General features: G+C 48.5%; 1 protein-coding gene across 21 annotated transcripts in view; it reads left to right on the forward strand.

Moving 5' to 3' along the window:
* The first annotated feature begins 17 nt into the window (after window positions 1–17).
* The window catches only part of scrib (scribble planar cell polarity protein), a 28904-nt gene continuing 12744 nt past the window's right edge, over window positions 18–16177 (forward strand). For 14 of the 21 annotated variants that reach the window (XM_061265387.1, XM_061265391.1, XM_061265393.1 and 11 more), the window contains exons 1-21: window positions 19–888; window positions 7514–7631; window positions 7764–7842; window positions 8225–8314; window positions 8441–8497; window positions 8605–8668; window positions 8755–8829; window positions 8902–9046; window positions 9363–9481; window positions 9556–9755; window positions 9837–10003; window positions 10102–10229; window positions 11217–11342; window positions 11416–11601; window positions 11757–12110; window positions 12849–12911; window positions 13599–13688; window positions 13759–13836; window positions 13906–14232; window positions 14774–14854; window positions 15919–16158. In XM_061265387.1, coding sequence (XP_061121371.1) covers window positions 730–888; window positions 7514–7631; window positions 7764–7842; window positions 8225–8314; window positions 8441–8497; window positions 8605–8668; window positions 8755–8829; window positions 8902–9046; window positions 9363–9481; window positions 9556–9755; window positions 9837–10003; window positions 10102–10229; window positions 11217–11342; window positions 11416–11601; window positions 11757–12110; window positions 12849–12911; window positions 13599–13688; window positions 13759–13836; window positions 13906–14232; window positions 14774–14854; window positions 15919–16158 — 2946 coding nt within the window. In that variant the 5' untranslated portion in view covers window positions 19–729. Of the gene's footprint in view, window positions 889–7513; window positions 7632–7763; window positions 7843–8224; window positions 8315–8440; window positions 8498–8604; window positions 8669–8754; window positions 8830–8901; window positions 9047–9362; window positions 9482–9555; window positions 9756–9836; window positions 10004–10101; window positions 10230–11216; window positions 11343–11415; window positions 11602–11756; window positions 12111–12848; window positions 12912–13598; window positions 13689–13758; window positions 13837–13905; window positions 14233–14773; window positions 14855–14965; window positions 15007–15918; window positions 16159–16177 lie in introns of those variants that run through there. The other 7 variants (XR_009710430.1, XR_009710431.1, XM_061265389.1 and 4 more) reach the window with 4 other exon arrangements.

Consider the following 16177-nt stretch of genomic DNA (forward strand, 5'->3'; position numbering starts at 1 on the left):
CGGTCCTATGGCCGCAAACTTAGCCCAGCCCCCCATACGCCTAACCGGCCTGGCTGGGGCTCAACAGTGGCAGGGAAACGCCGCGCGCCCGTGTCTGGGGAGAAGCTCATACACTCACTGTGGGGCATTTCGCCCCCCAAAACCCCACACGCTAACTTTTATCCTGTCGCGGTTATTTTTACAAGGAAGTCCACGACGTTTTCCAACACATCTGCGGTACTTGTGGAAGCTAACGGCGGCTACCGGCTAGGCACAATAGATGTTAGCCGATGAAGGCTAGCCGCAACTAGCTCACTAACAACTCAAACCGGCGAGGAGCGACTGAGTATCCCCATGGACACCACGTTGAACCTCCCCTAACTCGTTCCGCTCTGCACGGTCACCACCCCTCCAGTTGGCGGTGGCGTTCTCGACGCCGCCTGACAAGGCTTATTTTCGGGGTTGAGACACCAGGATGGTGGCGTTGGTAGCTAACTTCAAGTGAAACCGTCCGACTCAAGTGAGACCAAATCTGTCTTTTTGTATTCTTTTCATGTAAACACCAGAGGGACTACGACAATATTCCTTCTGACATTGGCTGTGGGATTATTTTTTTAATTGGATTCCGGCCTGCTGGTTCGTGAGCGAAGCAAGCCCCGCCAACCATCCAGCCGCCCAAACACGCTTCGCCTCCCGATGCTTTGCCTCCAGTGACACCCACCCGGGGGACCCCCTCCCTCCCACCCCGACATGCTCAAGTGTATCCCGCTGTGGCGATGCAACCGCCACGTCGAGTCGGTGGACAAGCGGCACTGCAACCTGCAGGCGGTCCCCGACGAGGTGTTCCGATACAGCCGAAGTCTGGAAGAGCTTCTGCTGGATGCCAACCAACTCAAGGAGCTGCCCAAGGTAAGTCGAGGGCGAGTAGCAGTCATCACCTCACACAAAACTTTGTCACTTACTAAATATAAATATTAGCCAACAAAATACCCATATCATTAAGAAAACGTTGAGAAAATACAAAAAACAGATGGGAAAAGACCCCAAAATAAAAGTATTGGAAGATAAAACAAAAGTAAAAAAATAAAAATTATATTATTTTTGTCCACCAGGACCAGTGTAGTAATTATGGACTGCAGAAGCAGCGACTTGTTAAGTGTTTGTGCTTTAGCAAAGTGAACAGATGGAGATTTAGATACCCAGATAGTTGCTTAAGTTTTGCAACCCCCCTCGAACTCTTAAATCGCTGCCCACCAATCATTGATTATGTGCTTGCCCTAATCATGCAAGTCTATTTAATCCAAATATTTACGCTAAATATGACTTTATTATGCATCGTTGCATTTGTTAGGTGTATAGTTTGTCCCTAATGCGGAAGCGGGAGTGATCTTGTTCTCCAGTCTCATGACAGGTTACAAAGGAGTCCATTCACCACCCATCCCGTTACCCCCTTGACCAAAACACCCTCCTCCTCATATCAAATGTCACCGCTTGAGTCGACCTCTGCGCTGTCCGCAGCCGTGCTCGCACTGTATTCAAGTGGCGACACATCACCATTCCGTTGAAAAGGAAAACTCAGACATACAGACAGACGGACGTAATAGTTCACTCCAGTAGCATGTAGAAGAGCGGGCGTTGTTCTTGAGGTTTTTTCTTTGTCGAGATGGGCAAACAAATTCCTGATGGGTGTGTCTCTAATGGATTCTGCCGAACAGGTTCTATGCGGCCTGTTGCTCCCGCTGTTATTACCCAATATGGCCTCATCAGGCACATCAGAAGCTCGGAAACTTCAACAAGAGTCCGACTCTTGCGTCTTTCGAGTGTCTACTTATCCGATTGGATGATGATTAGTTAGATATTATTATCAAACTGTCATAAATCTTAAAAGATGAATGACATTTCAAATGTCAAAAACTGCCGGGGAGTAAATTCTCCAATGTTCTTTACGTTCTGCTGTTCCCTGTGGGAAGTCTGTACTCCTTTGTACTGTAGCGTAAATCCTGAATCATCTGAGTCATTTGGGAATGTGGACTCTTTCAAACGTTGCCGGAGAACGATCCAGAGCGGCCGTGTGAGAGATTCGAGCGCATTCAGCAGGTTCTTTTGTCTGAGCTGATGACCAGCTGGTCCCACATCCTGCCTGACACTGTCCTAACCCCCCAAGCGCACACACACATGCCCGATCTGGTGTGTGAGCAAATTCGTGGTCCTGCAAGTGGGCTATAATTTATTCCTAAAAAGGATTAACAAGGGAGAAGGGTGGGAGTCTTTTCAATACTGGAGGAAGTGATTGAGGAACTGAGCTACACTGATCCTCTAGTCCAGGGGTGGGCAAACTTTTTGACTCGCGGGCCGAACTGGGTTCTAAATTTGGACCGGAGGGCCGAACCAGGAGCAGATGGACGTAGTGTTTGTGTGAAGTAATATAAGCGACCTGTAAAGGTCATTGCATAAAAGATTTTGGCCTTTAGTAGGTAGTAAAGCATGGATATTCCAAACATGTTTTAATACGACATTGTTATTATGAATAACAGTCTCCATCACTTCAGTGCCTGTAGGTCAGATTAATGAAAGCTGTTTATTTTATGAGATCACATCAAACGGCAAACGATCTGACCAAATACGTATATCATCTTGAAGAATCGGTTAAAGCATACATCTAAATAAAGTAATCAAAACGGCAACACGGTGAGGGGTATCTGAAAATCAGAGCAGAGTTTTAACTCACAAACACCTGGTAACGGAGGTGAGGAAACAGGAAACACTTCCTTAAAGTAAGCCTTAAGAACTTTACAGGTTAAGATTAGTCGCAAACAGGTGGTGCGTCAATGTCCTTGAGCATCCTGCATTGTTTGAAAATGAGACTGGTCGCTAGTTTCAATCCCTGCTATGTGTACAGATCATTCAAAATGCATTTTTTTACAACCAACTTGAGAGCCTCCCCTTCATTTTCAGTGGGAACAGTGTTGTTGGTCTCCCTTTTTTGCTAGTGGGTCATAGTCTGGAGTAAAATCTGTTGTGGCAATTCTTAGGAGAGATCCGAGGTGTTGGTCCTTTTACCTCGATCTGTGACGGGTTGACGTTCATGTGGCTGAACGTCACGTCGCGTACGTCGAGCCAAATTGGCCACTCTTTTTTTTAAACACTCGGCACTCAGTGTCCACCTTGCTTTTCCTTGGGCGACTCATTTTAATGAAAGGATTCCAGGGGAAGGTTTGTGGGTGGCTTTAGCGTAAAACTGTATCATCCGTCCATCCATCTTGCCACTGATTCCTACTCATGGTAGCATCCTATATGAAGACTTTTTGGGTGGTGATGGCCTGTGACAAGCAAAACAAAACAAAAACTAATGCTAAATCTAAACCCTGCAACACAAAAAGCCATCTGTCCTCCCCAGGCGCTCGCCCAGTAGCAAGCGACAAAGGTAAACATGGAAGCAAAGCCCCAGTGAATAATTAATGGCTGCGGCGGTGGCAACGGCAGCTGTTTGCCATCGAGGAGAGTCACAGAAAGTTTGCGAGATGGCGGTTTGCTTGGCTGCAGACAGACAGACAGAAGCCCGCCCGACACTTGTGGCTAACAGCAAGCTCAAAGGCTGATAGATGACAAGTTTATCACGTTGCGAGCCAGCGTCGACTTTTGTTTTTTTACACACTCACCTGTGTTTATCACTGAAATATTTGCGATGAATCAGGAATCATGAGTCAGATGCGTTCATTAGAGTCCTCTGCCAAAGTGAAGCAGATATTGACTCGTTGCAGCGCTAACTTTGCAGTTGATGGAACTTTATACTCTATTCGCTGTTTGTGGCTTGCCGCAGAGTCTTTGTGGCGAGGCTGACACGCATGCACACACACACAGACGCATGCACAAAAGCTTTGTTGTCGCACGGGTCAAGTAGAGCTGTCAGCGTCCAAGATTGGCCCGCCTGGATTTGTTGAAGTGCGCGTTTCTCGTGTTGATTCCTTTCGTGTCGGGAGCGTCCCCGTCGGCAGGAAGGAGGAAGAATTGAGCCAGTCGTGGAATGCCCTGTTTTTGTGAATGTATATTGCCGGAAAACAGCGAGGCGAAAGAACTTGTATTTTCTCATTTCGGACCCCGAGCCCCCCCCCACGATGGCGCTTATGATAAGAAACATGTTTGTTTGTGTTCTTGAACCACATGGCTCCGGAGTGATGAGAACAAAAGCGATGTACTACTCAAGTCTTGTAGCTTGAGTGCTTCTTTTACATTCACTGCTGAGTCAGCGACATTATAATCCTACAATGGATATTTGACCACAAATAGTGCAGCAGCACATGTAGAATTTTTTTTAAATAAAAAAACATGTAGCCTTTAAGGAAGTGACGCAAATATTGCTGTATGTCAAAGTCAAAGCCCGGGGGCCAGATCTGGTCTGCCACATTTGGTTTTTTTTTTGTGGCCATCTAAAGCAAATAAAGTGTGCCTACTTTATTTTACCTGCTAATTCTGTTCATCTGTTTTATTGTGTAATTTCTATGAAAAAATTCCAAGAGTGGCTGGTGCTGCCCTTGTAATTAGCTCAGCGTGGTTGTGTTTGCACTGCAGCACTTGACACAGGCATGCCTGGAATCTCCACGAGTTTGCCTCCCCCACTCCCCACTCCACCTCTCACACACTTGAACTTAGCCATGATCGCACATTCCCCAATGGCCAACGCAAACATACGCACAAGCCTGTCCTATTTTTCATTAAGTCAGCCGTTGTTCTTTGGGGACGTGAACGGGGATCACGAGGAAAATTTGCCGACTGTGCCTTTTTTTCGCCCGTGTATGTTTTGGTCGTGATTAGTGTGGGAAGCGCGAGCGTGGGACTATCTCCGCGTTTCTTCTCAGAGGACAATTCCAGTCCACCGTTAGCCTCGGTCGTCAAAGGATTACCGTGTCGTGTCGAGGCTTTTCTCACAATGGAAAGATTGCGACTGAGATGTGTAAATGTGACGGGGGACCATTCTCTGGCATTTACTGGAAAAGATGATGTGGACACCGGCGGCTGAACAATGAGGCTATTGTGCCAAATACTGCTTGTGCACACACAAACACACGCGAGTGAGGAACGTCATGCGTGTGGAACATGAGTGGCGGATTCGGATTTTAACACTGGCTGTGTTTGGAATCACTCGAGAAAGTCAACCCTCGTATTTGCACACTCAGCACTTTATTATTTTGACAGATTGTGCATTGCCCTTTTCTGTCTCCTGTACAAGCAGTCAGACATCTTGCGTTAGGCCTTCCTTAGTCAGGTGAATGCACAACATGCAGCGGGAATAAAAAAAAAATCCAGCGGCGGCGGGACAAAGTTCAAAGCCCTCCCGGCTGTTTTGAATGTCCTTTGCTTTGCAAATGTGCAAGCGTACACACTGGCTGGTACTCGTGTGCCTGAGCCACATAAGTCACCTCTTAAGCCCTCAATGCTGCCGCCACCTGTTCACTCTCAATCTTCCTTGGACAGCAGCGTGTCAGAAGCTTTACATTTACATCTTGTACTTTGTTCCACTTCCAGTTAGCCTGGGTCGTCTTCATTGGTTGACTCTCAGTAGAGGCGCGTCTCATTTTCGAATGTGGTTCTTCTATGCGGGCTAATCCAGATCCAATGTGTGACCGTGCGCCCAGCCACAATATGGCCAACGCCCCCGGGAACGTCATTAAGACCGAACTTTGTATCAGGGGGCGGTTCCAACTGCAACTTAGTCCTCCTTTCTTCACTCGGCGGTGGCCTTTTAGACAATGGAGGGATGGGGGCTGGTTAGTGAAGGCAGATTGACAGTCTTCTGTTGGGCTTGGCTTTTGTCCCCGGTCCCAAGAAAATGGAGGGAACTCTGAGAGGAGGAGCAAAAGGAGGGGCTAGAATGGCATTCATGTGTGGAACTATTTGATTGTGTGAATGGTAAAGAGCTGAATCCCCGCTAGGAGTCCCGTCCTGTTTCAAGAAAAAGCAAGTGCGTCCATCTTCTCTTCTGCCTCCTTCTCGTCCTGCTGCATTGTTGTTGTCAGAGTGCGTCGCTAGGCTGTATCACCGTGGAGGGCTTAGTATTGGATGGGCTGTTTGGGGAGGGGCGAGCAGGCACCACGATTTGGAACCTTGGTAATCGGAACTTTACTTCCGCTGGATAAAAGATTTTCAGTAGCAGTTTCAGTTCCATCGACCCTTCCCCCAAAATTTCACTTTTAAGTTGGGTCAGCTACTTATGGGAGAATTTCAGTGCTTACAAGGAAATTCACCAAAATGGGTCCCAATCAGAAGCAGGTTTAGCTGAATTTCTTATGAGGGCCCCGTTAATCACGGCTCTAATTTTGCTTTCAGAGGCCTAACAGAGTTCCTTAAGTGGAACACTGCATCCTCTGTAAACAGAGCATACGGCCGCAACGTAGCACGCAGCCTCCTTCCTGGTTAGCTGATTTAAAAGCAGCATGTTTGGGTGCCATTTGACAAACATTCCTCTGTGTGAATTTACAGTTCCCTCGCCGGCGTTTGAGGTTAATCCACGTTGGTGTGCACGTGCCGTTGATCCCACCGGGCTCATTCAGGGAAAGGCTTGAGAATTTGTAAACACAGCGCCAGAGGTCGTCTCCCTCGTCTGCGAAATGCTACGCGCTAGCGCTGCAACGTGCTAGCTAGCACACGACAAGGCTATAAATGAGCTCCGGGGAACGTCTGTGGCTTTCGCTGACTGTCCACTAAATCCTAAACTAAATTTTCTGGGATTATTAAAATCGATTTGGGACAGTGAACTGCTTTAAAACCTCCAGTTTTGTTTTTTTGCTACAAGAATGTTCCTAACTTTTTACATCAAAATAATATTTGAGTTGAATTGAAAACGGGCCAATTTGTTCAATTGTTTGGCTGCTCCAATCTGCTGTTCCGTGTTCCCTGTTCCCGCCACTCGATACTGGCTCTTAATAACACACCAACGCCCAGATCTATGTCTGGCTCAGGTGCCCTACCTTCCGCTTCCCATCCTTTTCCCAGTCCAAGCTTGTCAGTCGGTTTGGGAACGTAGCCACAACCACATTTGAGAGCAGGAAATGTCCGTCACGAAGAAGCTCGCCGACGTGATTGTCCGGCTCCGTCGTCTTGTATACAAACTCTTGAAAGATTTTTTTCTTATCTGGCTTTAGACTCACCCTGTGTAAAATCAGTTGACCCGAAAAAAAAAAGAAGGAAATTTTCAATCAGCATCCAAACTCCAAGCAAATCATGACTTGATATAAATTCCTCCTTTGAGTTTGCCAAAAGTGGTGCTTTGGCGTTGAGTGAATGCGAACAGTGGGTCCTCTGTGGATGTCACTCGAGTAGGGGCTTCACGGCGGCACGGGTCCCGCTTGTGTGTTGGCGTCTGCCCATCCAGACAGCAGACGGGACAATCGTGGCCTTGACGTTGGGAGCTCAGTAGTGAGAGCAATGAACAGGAAATGACCCGAGCGGCGCACACAGTACATCCTGAACTTTTTTTCCCCTTCATGCCTGAACTTTGTGAGCCAATACGCGACATCCTGTGTGTCATCCTCTGCAGCCTTTCTTCCGACTACTGAACCTCCGGAAACTGGGCCTGAGCGACAATGAAATCCAGAGACTGCCCCCCGAAGTGGCCAACTTCATGCAGCTGGTGGAGCTGGACATATCCCGAAATGGTACGTTTGATTTCGGGTTGGGTTTTTTGCCTCTCCCGTGCTGTCACGCTCGCCATCTGGTTGTGTTTAGCGGCAACTTCAAATGCTTTCACTCGTAACATATCTACTCCTCCTTCGTCCATCCTCCCGCAGACATTCCCGAGATCCCCGAGAGCATCAAGTTTTGCCGGTCTTTGGAGATCGCTGACTTCAGCGGAAACCCCCTCTCCAGGTAAGCCGACTGGAAATCGCTCACGCGATACACAGCGAGCGGAAACCGTCCGCCGATGCCTTTTACCCATCTACGTGTCTAAAGGCACGCAACGCGCTCGATGCTAACTATGTTACAAGCGCGGCTTTTAAGCTCTCCGCCACACAGGAAATCCTGTGTGCAATAATTGAACAGGAGCCTGACGGTAAGCGTTGCGCCCCCCCACCCGCTGCATCAAAGCTTATGAAACAAAAGTGAACTTAACTATCAAATACGAAAATGAATGTGACCTTTCAATAAGAGTGATGACACGAGGACGTTCTGGAAGCCAACGCAGATAGTAATATGATACTAACACCCCCCCCCCACACACACACGCACGCACTTTTTCTTTGTGCCACAGATTGCCGGATGGTTTCACTCAGCTGCGAGCGCTGGCTCACTTGGCGCTCAACGAGGTGTCGCTGCAGACTCTGCCCGGCGACATCGGAAAGTATGATTTATTTGTATCCTCTCCATGTTACTCAACTGGCAATCGGGATGGAAAAGACCCCCTCCCAATCTGCCCGCCGCACCCGCCTGCCATCTGACTAACCGACCTCTCGTCTCTTCCTCGCAGTCTGGCCAACCTGGTGACGCTGGAGCTGAGGGAGAACCTCCTCAAGTGTCTTCCCACGTAGGTGACGCCCATCTCATTTGAACGAATGCGAAATTTCAAAAGTGTCTACCGTGTAAGCTCAGTGGACAGGATTCCAGAACCAATCCCAATTTGCTGTTAATCAGGTCGCTGTCCTTCCTGGTGAAACTGGAACAGCTGGACCTGGGCAGTAACGAACTGGAAGTGTTGGTAATGCCCTCCACGTGTCACATGTAGCACATGCAAATGCACATGGAGTTGTCACACATTCAGCAAACTCGTTTTCTTCTCCCCAGCCGGACACGCTCGGCGCACTGCCCAACTTGAGGGAGCTTTGGCTCGACCGGAACCAGTTGTCCTCGTTACCACCAGTGAGTTTATTTTCACAATCAACCCTGCCGACGTCGACATTATTCATCACCCCCCTCCCCTTGTGTTTTTAGGAGCTGGGCAACCTCCGCAGACTTGTGTGTCTGGACGTGTCTGAGAATCGCCTGGAGGAGCTTCCCTCTGAGCTCAAAGGCCTCCAGGCCCTCACTGACCTGCTTCTCACGCAGAACCTGCTGGAGGTGGTTCCGGATAGCATAGGTGACAAAGACAAGCGGCGCGTGCTAAAAAAAATATACAGCACCGGGAATAAATATATACCATTATTTATTTTTTATTTAGCAGAAAGGGGATTATATTGATTTTGCAGACATGGATGGATGGATTATAAACCATTTCTCCAAAGTCAACCATTCAAACTAGGCATGTTTAAGTAGCCAATACTCCCGCCTACTGGAAAAGTGTCGCCATTACAGTTCGTTCACTAGTGGCAAAGACATTTTTTTTCAAGACCTGATTGCTCAAACGTGCATCCGTCGCAATGTCATTGATTTATTTGCTTGTTTTGTGCCACCAGGTTGCCTGAAGCAACTGTCCATCCTCAAGGTGGACCAGAACAGACTGACCCACCTGACTGACTCCATCGGAGAGTGTGAAAACCTGACAGAGCTGGTTCTGACCGAGAACCTCCTCCAGGTAACACCACGTTTTCACCGTATAATAATTTTCAGGGTACTTTATTGAGGAATTGTTCTGTGCTTCTTCCAAAGACGCTTCCTCGCTCGCTGGGCAAGCTGAAGAAGTTGACCAACTTGAATGTGGACCGCAACCGCCTGGGTGCCGCGCCCAAAGAGTTGGGCGGCTGCGCCAGCCTCAATGTTCTCTCGCTGCGGGACAACCGTCTGGCCAAGCTGCCGGCTGAGCTCGCCGACGCCACCGAGCTGCACGTGCTGGACGTGGCCGGGAATAGGTGACATTGTGCTCGCCAGCCAATAACGTTAAACTTACCCTGGACTCATTTTTTTCTCTTTTTTGTTTTTCCACGGACAAGATTACAAAACCTGCCTTTTGCCTTGACCAACCTCAATCTGAAGGCTATGTGGCTGGCAGAGAACCAGTCGCAGCCAATGCTCAAGTTCCAAACAGAGGACGACGAGCGCTCGGGGGAGAAAGTGTTGACTTGCTATTTGCTGCCCCAGCAGCCTTCCCCCAGCCTCGGTGAGAATGAAACTCACCTCCTCTCTGTCAGGTCACGTGACAAGCTGGACGGAGATGCACCAGATTTTCAGGCCGATTGAAGTTGTTGTTGTCCGCAGAGAACCTGCTGCAAAACAGTGTGGACGACAGCTGGACGGACAGCAACCTGAACAGAGTGTCGGTCATTCAGTTCCAGGAAGAGACCAAGGCCGAAGACGAGGACGACGAGGCCGCCGCCGAGCGCAGGGTGAGGGAACGATGATGCAATATCGCTAACGCACGGATACTAGCGTTAGCGCTTAAGAACATACCGTATTCGGACTATAAGTCGTGTTTTTTTTCATAGTTTGGGTGGGGGGGGCGACTTATACTCCTATGTAGAATTATTCACAAATTTTCAAAATTCAAAAATGCGCGATGTAGTGAAACCGCAATAAACGAACCGCGATGTAGCAAGGGATTACTGTAATTTGAACTGCAGCTGACATTAGCGGTGCGGCGTATACGCGGCGGTGTTTACATAAAGGACAAAGGATTCGATCACGGGATTTAATGACTTAGAGTGACAGAGATTGTTTGATAAAATTGTTGTTTAGAATTATACGGACCTGTGGAATAATTTGAACTGCAACCGCCGTCAGTGGCGCGGCGCACACCCGGCCGGCATTGTTGACATAAAGGACAATTGATGGATTTAAGGATTTGGAGTGACACAGATGGTTTGATAATATTGTTGCTTATATAATAGTTATTTGACATATAATTTAAATATCGTTATATGGGCCTGTGGAATAATTTGAACTGCAGCCGACGTCAGCCGACGACATTGTTGACATAAAGGACGATCGATGGATTTAATGATTTGAAGTGACACAGATGGTTTGATAAAGGTGTTATTTATGTTATAGTTATTTGGATGACTGTCAATGTTACATCAGGCCCGTTCTCAGCTCTTCGTTTGTGTTTATGTCACATTAGCATACCGTATCGTTTAGCCTGTTGTTGCTCGTTCATGTCTGTTCTTGGTGTTGGAGTTTGTCGAATAAATTTCCCCCAAAATGCAACTTGTACTCCAATGGGACTTATATATGGTTTTTTTTCATTTTATTGTGCATTTTATGGTTAATGCAACGTATATTCCGGAGTGACTTTTAGTCTGAAAAATACGGTACACGTTGGTTTTGCTGATTTTGGGAAAATGTTGACCCCACGTAACCCGTCGTGGCTTTTCCAGGGCCTTCAGCGTCGAGCCACACCTCATCCCAGCGAACTCAAGGTGATGAAAAAAGTCATTGAGGACCGACGCAACGAAGTGTTTGGGTCCAGGCCCGAAGGAGAAGATCACTCCGGCGACGGACAGGTAACGTAAAAGCCTTATCGACGGACATTTGATTTTGTCTCTGCTTTCCTGGAACGATGCCTTGCGCTTTCAGGAAAAACGTCTCAGCGGTCTCTCCAATCAGAGCCACGACTCGCAGGTGTCCGACAGCACGCTGTCGGCCACCTCCCAGGAGGAGAGGCGAGACGCCGCCGTGCCCTCCCAAAGGGAGGACCTTGTGGACGGACACTCTCATCATGAGGACGAAGAACTGGATGACATGGAGGTGGAGTATATTGAGGTGATTACATCAGCTAAGCGTTAAAATATAAATTCCACACAAATTGCATTGTGATGACCTTTGTCCACCAGAGGGCTGTGGTTGCCAAAACTCAATTAGTTTCCCAGCCCAACATTTTTCTATCCATAAACTCTTGATCCGTCTTCTGCTTCCAGCCCACTGTGCACTTTGCCGAGGAGCCCATTATCCGCAGTGACGACGCCGAGGAAGACGGCGAGAGAAGCGACGAGGACGACGACAGGCCGCCCTTCCCGGCCGAGAAGCAGCGGCTCATCCGGAAGGACACGCCGCACTACAAGAAGCACTTCAAGATCACCAAGCTGCCCAAACCCGAGACGGTGGTGGCCCTGCTGCAGGGCTTCAACCCCGACGGCCTCGGCTTGGACGAGCGGGACGGGCACGAGGAGGATGAGGAAGACGAGGGCGTCGGCACCCCTCGCTTAACTCGCAGGATGGAGACGTCGGAGCTGCAAGATAGCCGATATCATGTCAACTCCAGTCAAGTCAAGGTAGGATGACATTGTTGTGCTTTTTAGACTCACAACATATTTGTGTACACAATACAAATCCTTCATGTTGGGCTAAATCTCACCAAGCGTGCAACGATGACAAATGATGTTGGGGAACCCCTCCCCACCCCTTCCTACCCCGCCAAGCCGAGCAGCTTCAGGCTAGATCTCTCACTCTGCCACATCACCTCTAAAGCGCCACTAAACGTTTCTTCGCACATGTGAGCAGTAACGGCTTCCAATGAATTAATGGCGTCATTTCACACGCTTTGTGTGTTGCGTGCGTGTGTGTCGATATTCAAAATGAGCAATTATTTGTTTGCGGGATTTCTGCTGATTCCTTAATGTAATTAAAATGATGATCAGTCTGTGTGTGTGTGCGCGTGTGTGTCTGTGTGTATGTGCGCCTCAGACCAACCAGAAGATGTTCAGGCAGAGTTGGATTGCGATCTGTCGTCCCTGAGTTTTTGTTTTTTTTGGGGGGTGGACATTCAGTAAGGCAGTTTCAAAAACCTATTAGACGCCTTCGTTATTTATTTTGTTTGTTTTTGCCTCCTCTCGTTGGCTTTTGCTTTTTCTTGGTCTCTCCATCTCTGCCGGTGTTGACTTCTGGTGGCTGGGACGGTGCGAGCGGCGCTTTGTCAAATAAGTGACTTTGTTTTTGGAATGAATGTGAGCCTGTTTTGGGGGGGGGCCTAACTAATCCGCATGCTTGTCGCTGGTTCCTGTCCCTAACAGGGGGTGTCATTTGATCAAGTCAATAATCTGCTGATTGAACCTGCTCGAATTGAGGAGGAAGAGGTCTGTACCTTTGCTTCCCTGTCTACCTTTTTGTCGCACGCCCGCTCACACAAATCCAGGATAGATGATCACTAGCTAGATAACCGCTAACCCGCCGCCATCCAGTGAGTGTGGCAGAACCTGAATGCAGACCAAAAAAAATTGTCTCCACCATTCATGTTGTATTATTAATAGTTCTATATCACACCCCCAAAATATGCATGAATTTGTCCAGCTTCATGTTCTGCCACATTTCCTGCCGACTTCCTGCTTCCTGCCGCTTTGCTCCTTTTCTTGGCTTGTCTACGCTTGGTCGGGACGCCGGCATCCCTGAGTTTTGTTTTTGGTACACTGCAACAGAACAGCACCAGCCCACTGGATGAAAGCAGAACATCATAAAATTGTGTGTCTTGAGTGTGTTATTGTTTTGGTTTGTGGATATGTCGAATGGATTTTCAACGCCGTAGCATGTTTTTTTTTTTGTTTTTTTTTTTGTTAGTCACAAAATGTACTTTTCTGTACTCCTCCTTTACACCCGTCCTATTTATGCATGGCTTGTGAACAGATTTTATATGTACTCCACTCAACAAAAAAAAAAGAATATTGGGCTTTGCGGTGCAATTTCAGAATGAGCCCGAAACGCATTGTAATCATTCGGTTCCGCTTGGCGCCATTGCGTGTTTTTGATTGGGCCTCCTCGCGTTGCAGTACACCTTAACCATCCAACGGCAAACGGGCGGCCTCGGCATCAGCATCGCCGGCGGGAAAGGCTCCACGCCATACAAGGGGGACGACGAGGTCAGTCCGGGGATAGGAAACACAAAAGGAGATGGAGATGTATTTAATCATATTTTCTCTTTGACTTTAGGGGATCTTCATCTCCAGAGTTTCGGAGGAAGGTCCTGCGGCCAGAGCAGGAGTCAAAGTGGGAGACAAGTTGCTAGAGGTGCAGAACAGTGATTGAACATCAACTCAAATAAGAAAATATAAAATTCAAGTTTATGGCCGGCGTCAGGTGAACGGTGTGGACCTGCACGAGGCCGAGCACCATACTGCCGTGGAGGCCCTGCGTAACTCTGGCGCCGCCGTCTCCATGACTGTGCTTCGTGAGCGCATGGTGGAGCCGGAGAACGCCATCACCACCACGCCGCTCCGGCCCGAGGACGACTATTTCCCGCGGGAGAGGCGCAGTGGCAGCGGGCTGGGTGAAGGTGGCCACGGACAGGGGGCCGGGTACGGACCCCTGCAGCGCCTCTCCGCCTGCCTGGTACGCAACGACAGGGGGCTGGGCTTCAGCATCGCCGGCGGGAAGGGCTCCACGCCGTACCGCACTGGAGACATGGTGAGACAACTTTGATTTTTTTTTTTTAACCCTGACCTCAGTTGTGTAGTGTGTGAGGACCATGTTTAATTTTTTATCATTTTCCATCAAAAATGTATTAATGTAAATGGCAAAAATTACCCTAACCCTAACCCCCCCACACACACACACACACACACACACAAAGTGTTTGTCGGAACTGAGCTGCTCCAATTCTGGCCACGACATTACTCCGTCGTCACCAGGGAGACAGAGATATGAATAGCGAGCTCCGGACACATGATAGGTTCACCGTAAGTGGGCGGGGGGGTTCTAGGCGCAAATTATGGCCAGCCAAGGTCCTGGGGGGGGTCTCGTTTCCGTCAAACCCGAGTGAAAACGACAACTTTGAGGAGTTTGACGTGGCTCCGGCTGTAAGTCAAAATGTTTGACTCTGCACTTTGCTCGCGCGTGTGTTGACATACACGTGGCTTTCATCATATTTGAGCCGGCCGATGGTTCAGCGCGTTCCGTCTGGTCAGTTTGATCTGCCGAGGAACATTTCAACATGGTTTGCTTTTAGGGGATCTACATTTCTCGCATTGCGGAGGGTGGAGCAGCCCACCGAGACAGCACGCTACGGATAGGCGACAGAGTCATCTCTGTGAGTAGCACCAGCAACTTTCTCTTCGTCCTTCCTCCACCAGTTTCTACTTTCTTTCCTCCCCGTTCCTACCTTTTGCTGTTCGTTCTTCGGTTACCTCGCTACCTTGAGTGTCGGCGGTGGTGGGCGCAGTGTCGCTGCCTCAGCGGACGGTAAGCGGCGATACTGTCGGGCCAGCGCTGACCTCTGCTTGTCTGCTGAAAGCTTATCGGCCTGCGTTCTAATGAACTGTTTGCCTTTGTTGACTTAAAAGCAAATCTTTTGGAGTCTGCACACTCCCACTTGTGTTTTAAGATAAAGGCAAGCCGCGGGGAAATAGTTCACGTTATTCAAGTCAGGCTCCTGCTTGCTCGCTGTCTACCCGCTTTTCTTCTGAGACTCATTTCCAAGAGCCAAAATTCAAAACCACACATCATGTCAGTAAAGTATTGATAAATTCAAACACTAACATACAGTGGAGAGTGCCAGCACACACCAGAAGGAGCAATACAATGAACTGAGTTCCAGCATTCAATATCTATTATTTGTTTTTTAATTTATTAATTTTTATTTTTAATTTATTTTTGTATTATGACTTTTTTTGTATTTATTTAGTTAGTTAGTTATGTATTCATACATTCATTCATTTATTTATTTACATCCTTCATGGTTACCAGCTCAGTGGCCTACTGGTAGAGTGTCCGCCCTGAGACTGGAAGGTTGTGGGTTCAAACCCCGGCCGGGTCATACCAAAGACTATAAAAATGGGACCCATTGCCTCCCTGCTTGGCACTCAGCATTAAGGATTGGAATTGGGGGGTTAGATCGCCAAATGATTCCTGAGTGCGGCACCGCTGCTGCTCACTGCTCCCCTCTCACCCAGGGGATGGATCAAAATCACACGGGGATGGGTTAAATGCAGAGGACAAATTTCACCACACCCAGATGTGTGTGTGACGATCATTGGGACTAACAATTATTTTTTTTTTTTTTATAAAGTGCAACATTATAGAATCTTTTTTCCATTTAAAAAAATAAAAAACAACCAAACACAAAACTCCGGTTGTTTGTCACTGCGAATCCAGATCAATGGTGTAGACATGACAGAGGCCAGACATGACCAGGCAGTAGCGCTCCTTACCGGCACCTCACCCACTATCGCCCTCCTGGTGGAGCGAGACCCCAACGCGCCGCGCTCTCCGGGCCTGTCCCGGCAGCGGCCCCACTCCCCGCCGCCCCCAGAGCCCTCTGACTCTCCAGACCAGGAGGAAGACGGCATGCAGGGGAACCACCTAGGCCGCGTGGAGGATGAGTACCCCATTGAGGTAAGGGGTGCGGCCACCT

Source organism: Syngnathus typhle, linkage group LG19 (genome assembly GCF_033458585.1).
Source record: "Syngnathus typhle isolate RoL2023-S1 ecotype Sweden linkage group LG19, RoL_Styp_1.0, whole genome shotgun sequence".
Classification (NCBI taxonomy): domain Eukaryota; kingdom Metazoa; phylum Chordata; class Actinopteri; order Syngnathiformes; family Syngnathidae; genus Syngnathus; species Syngnathus typhle.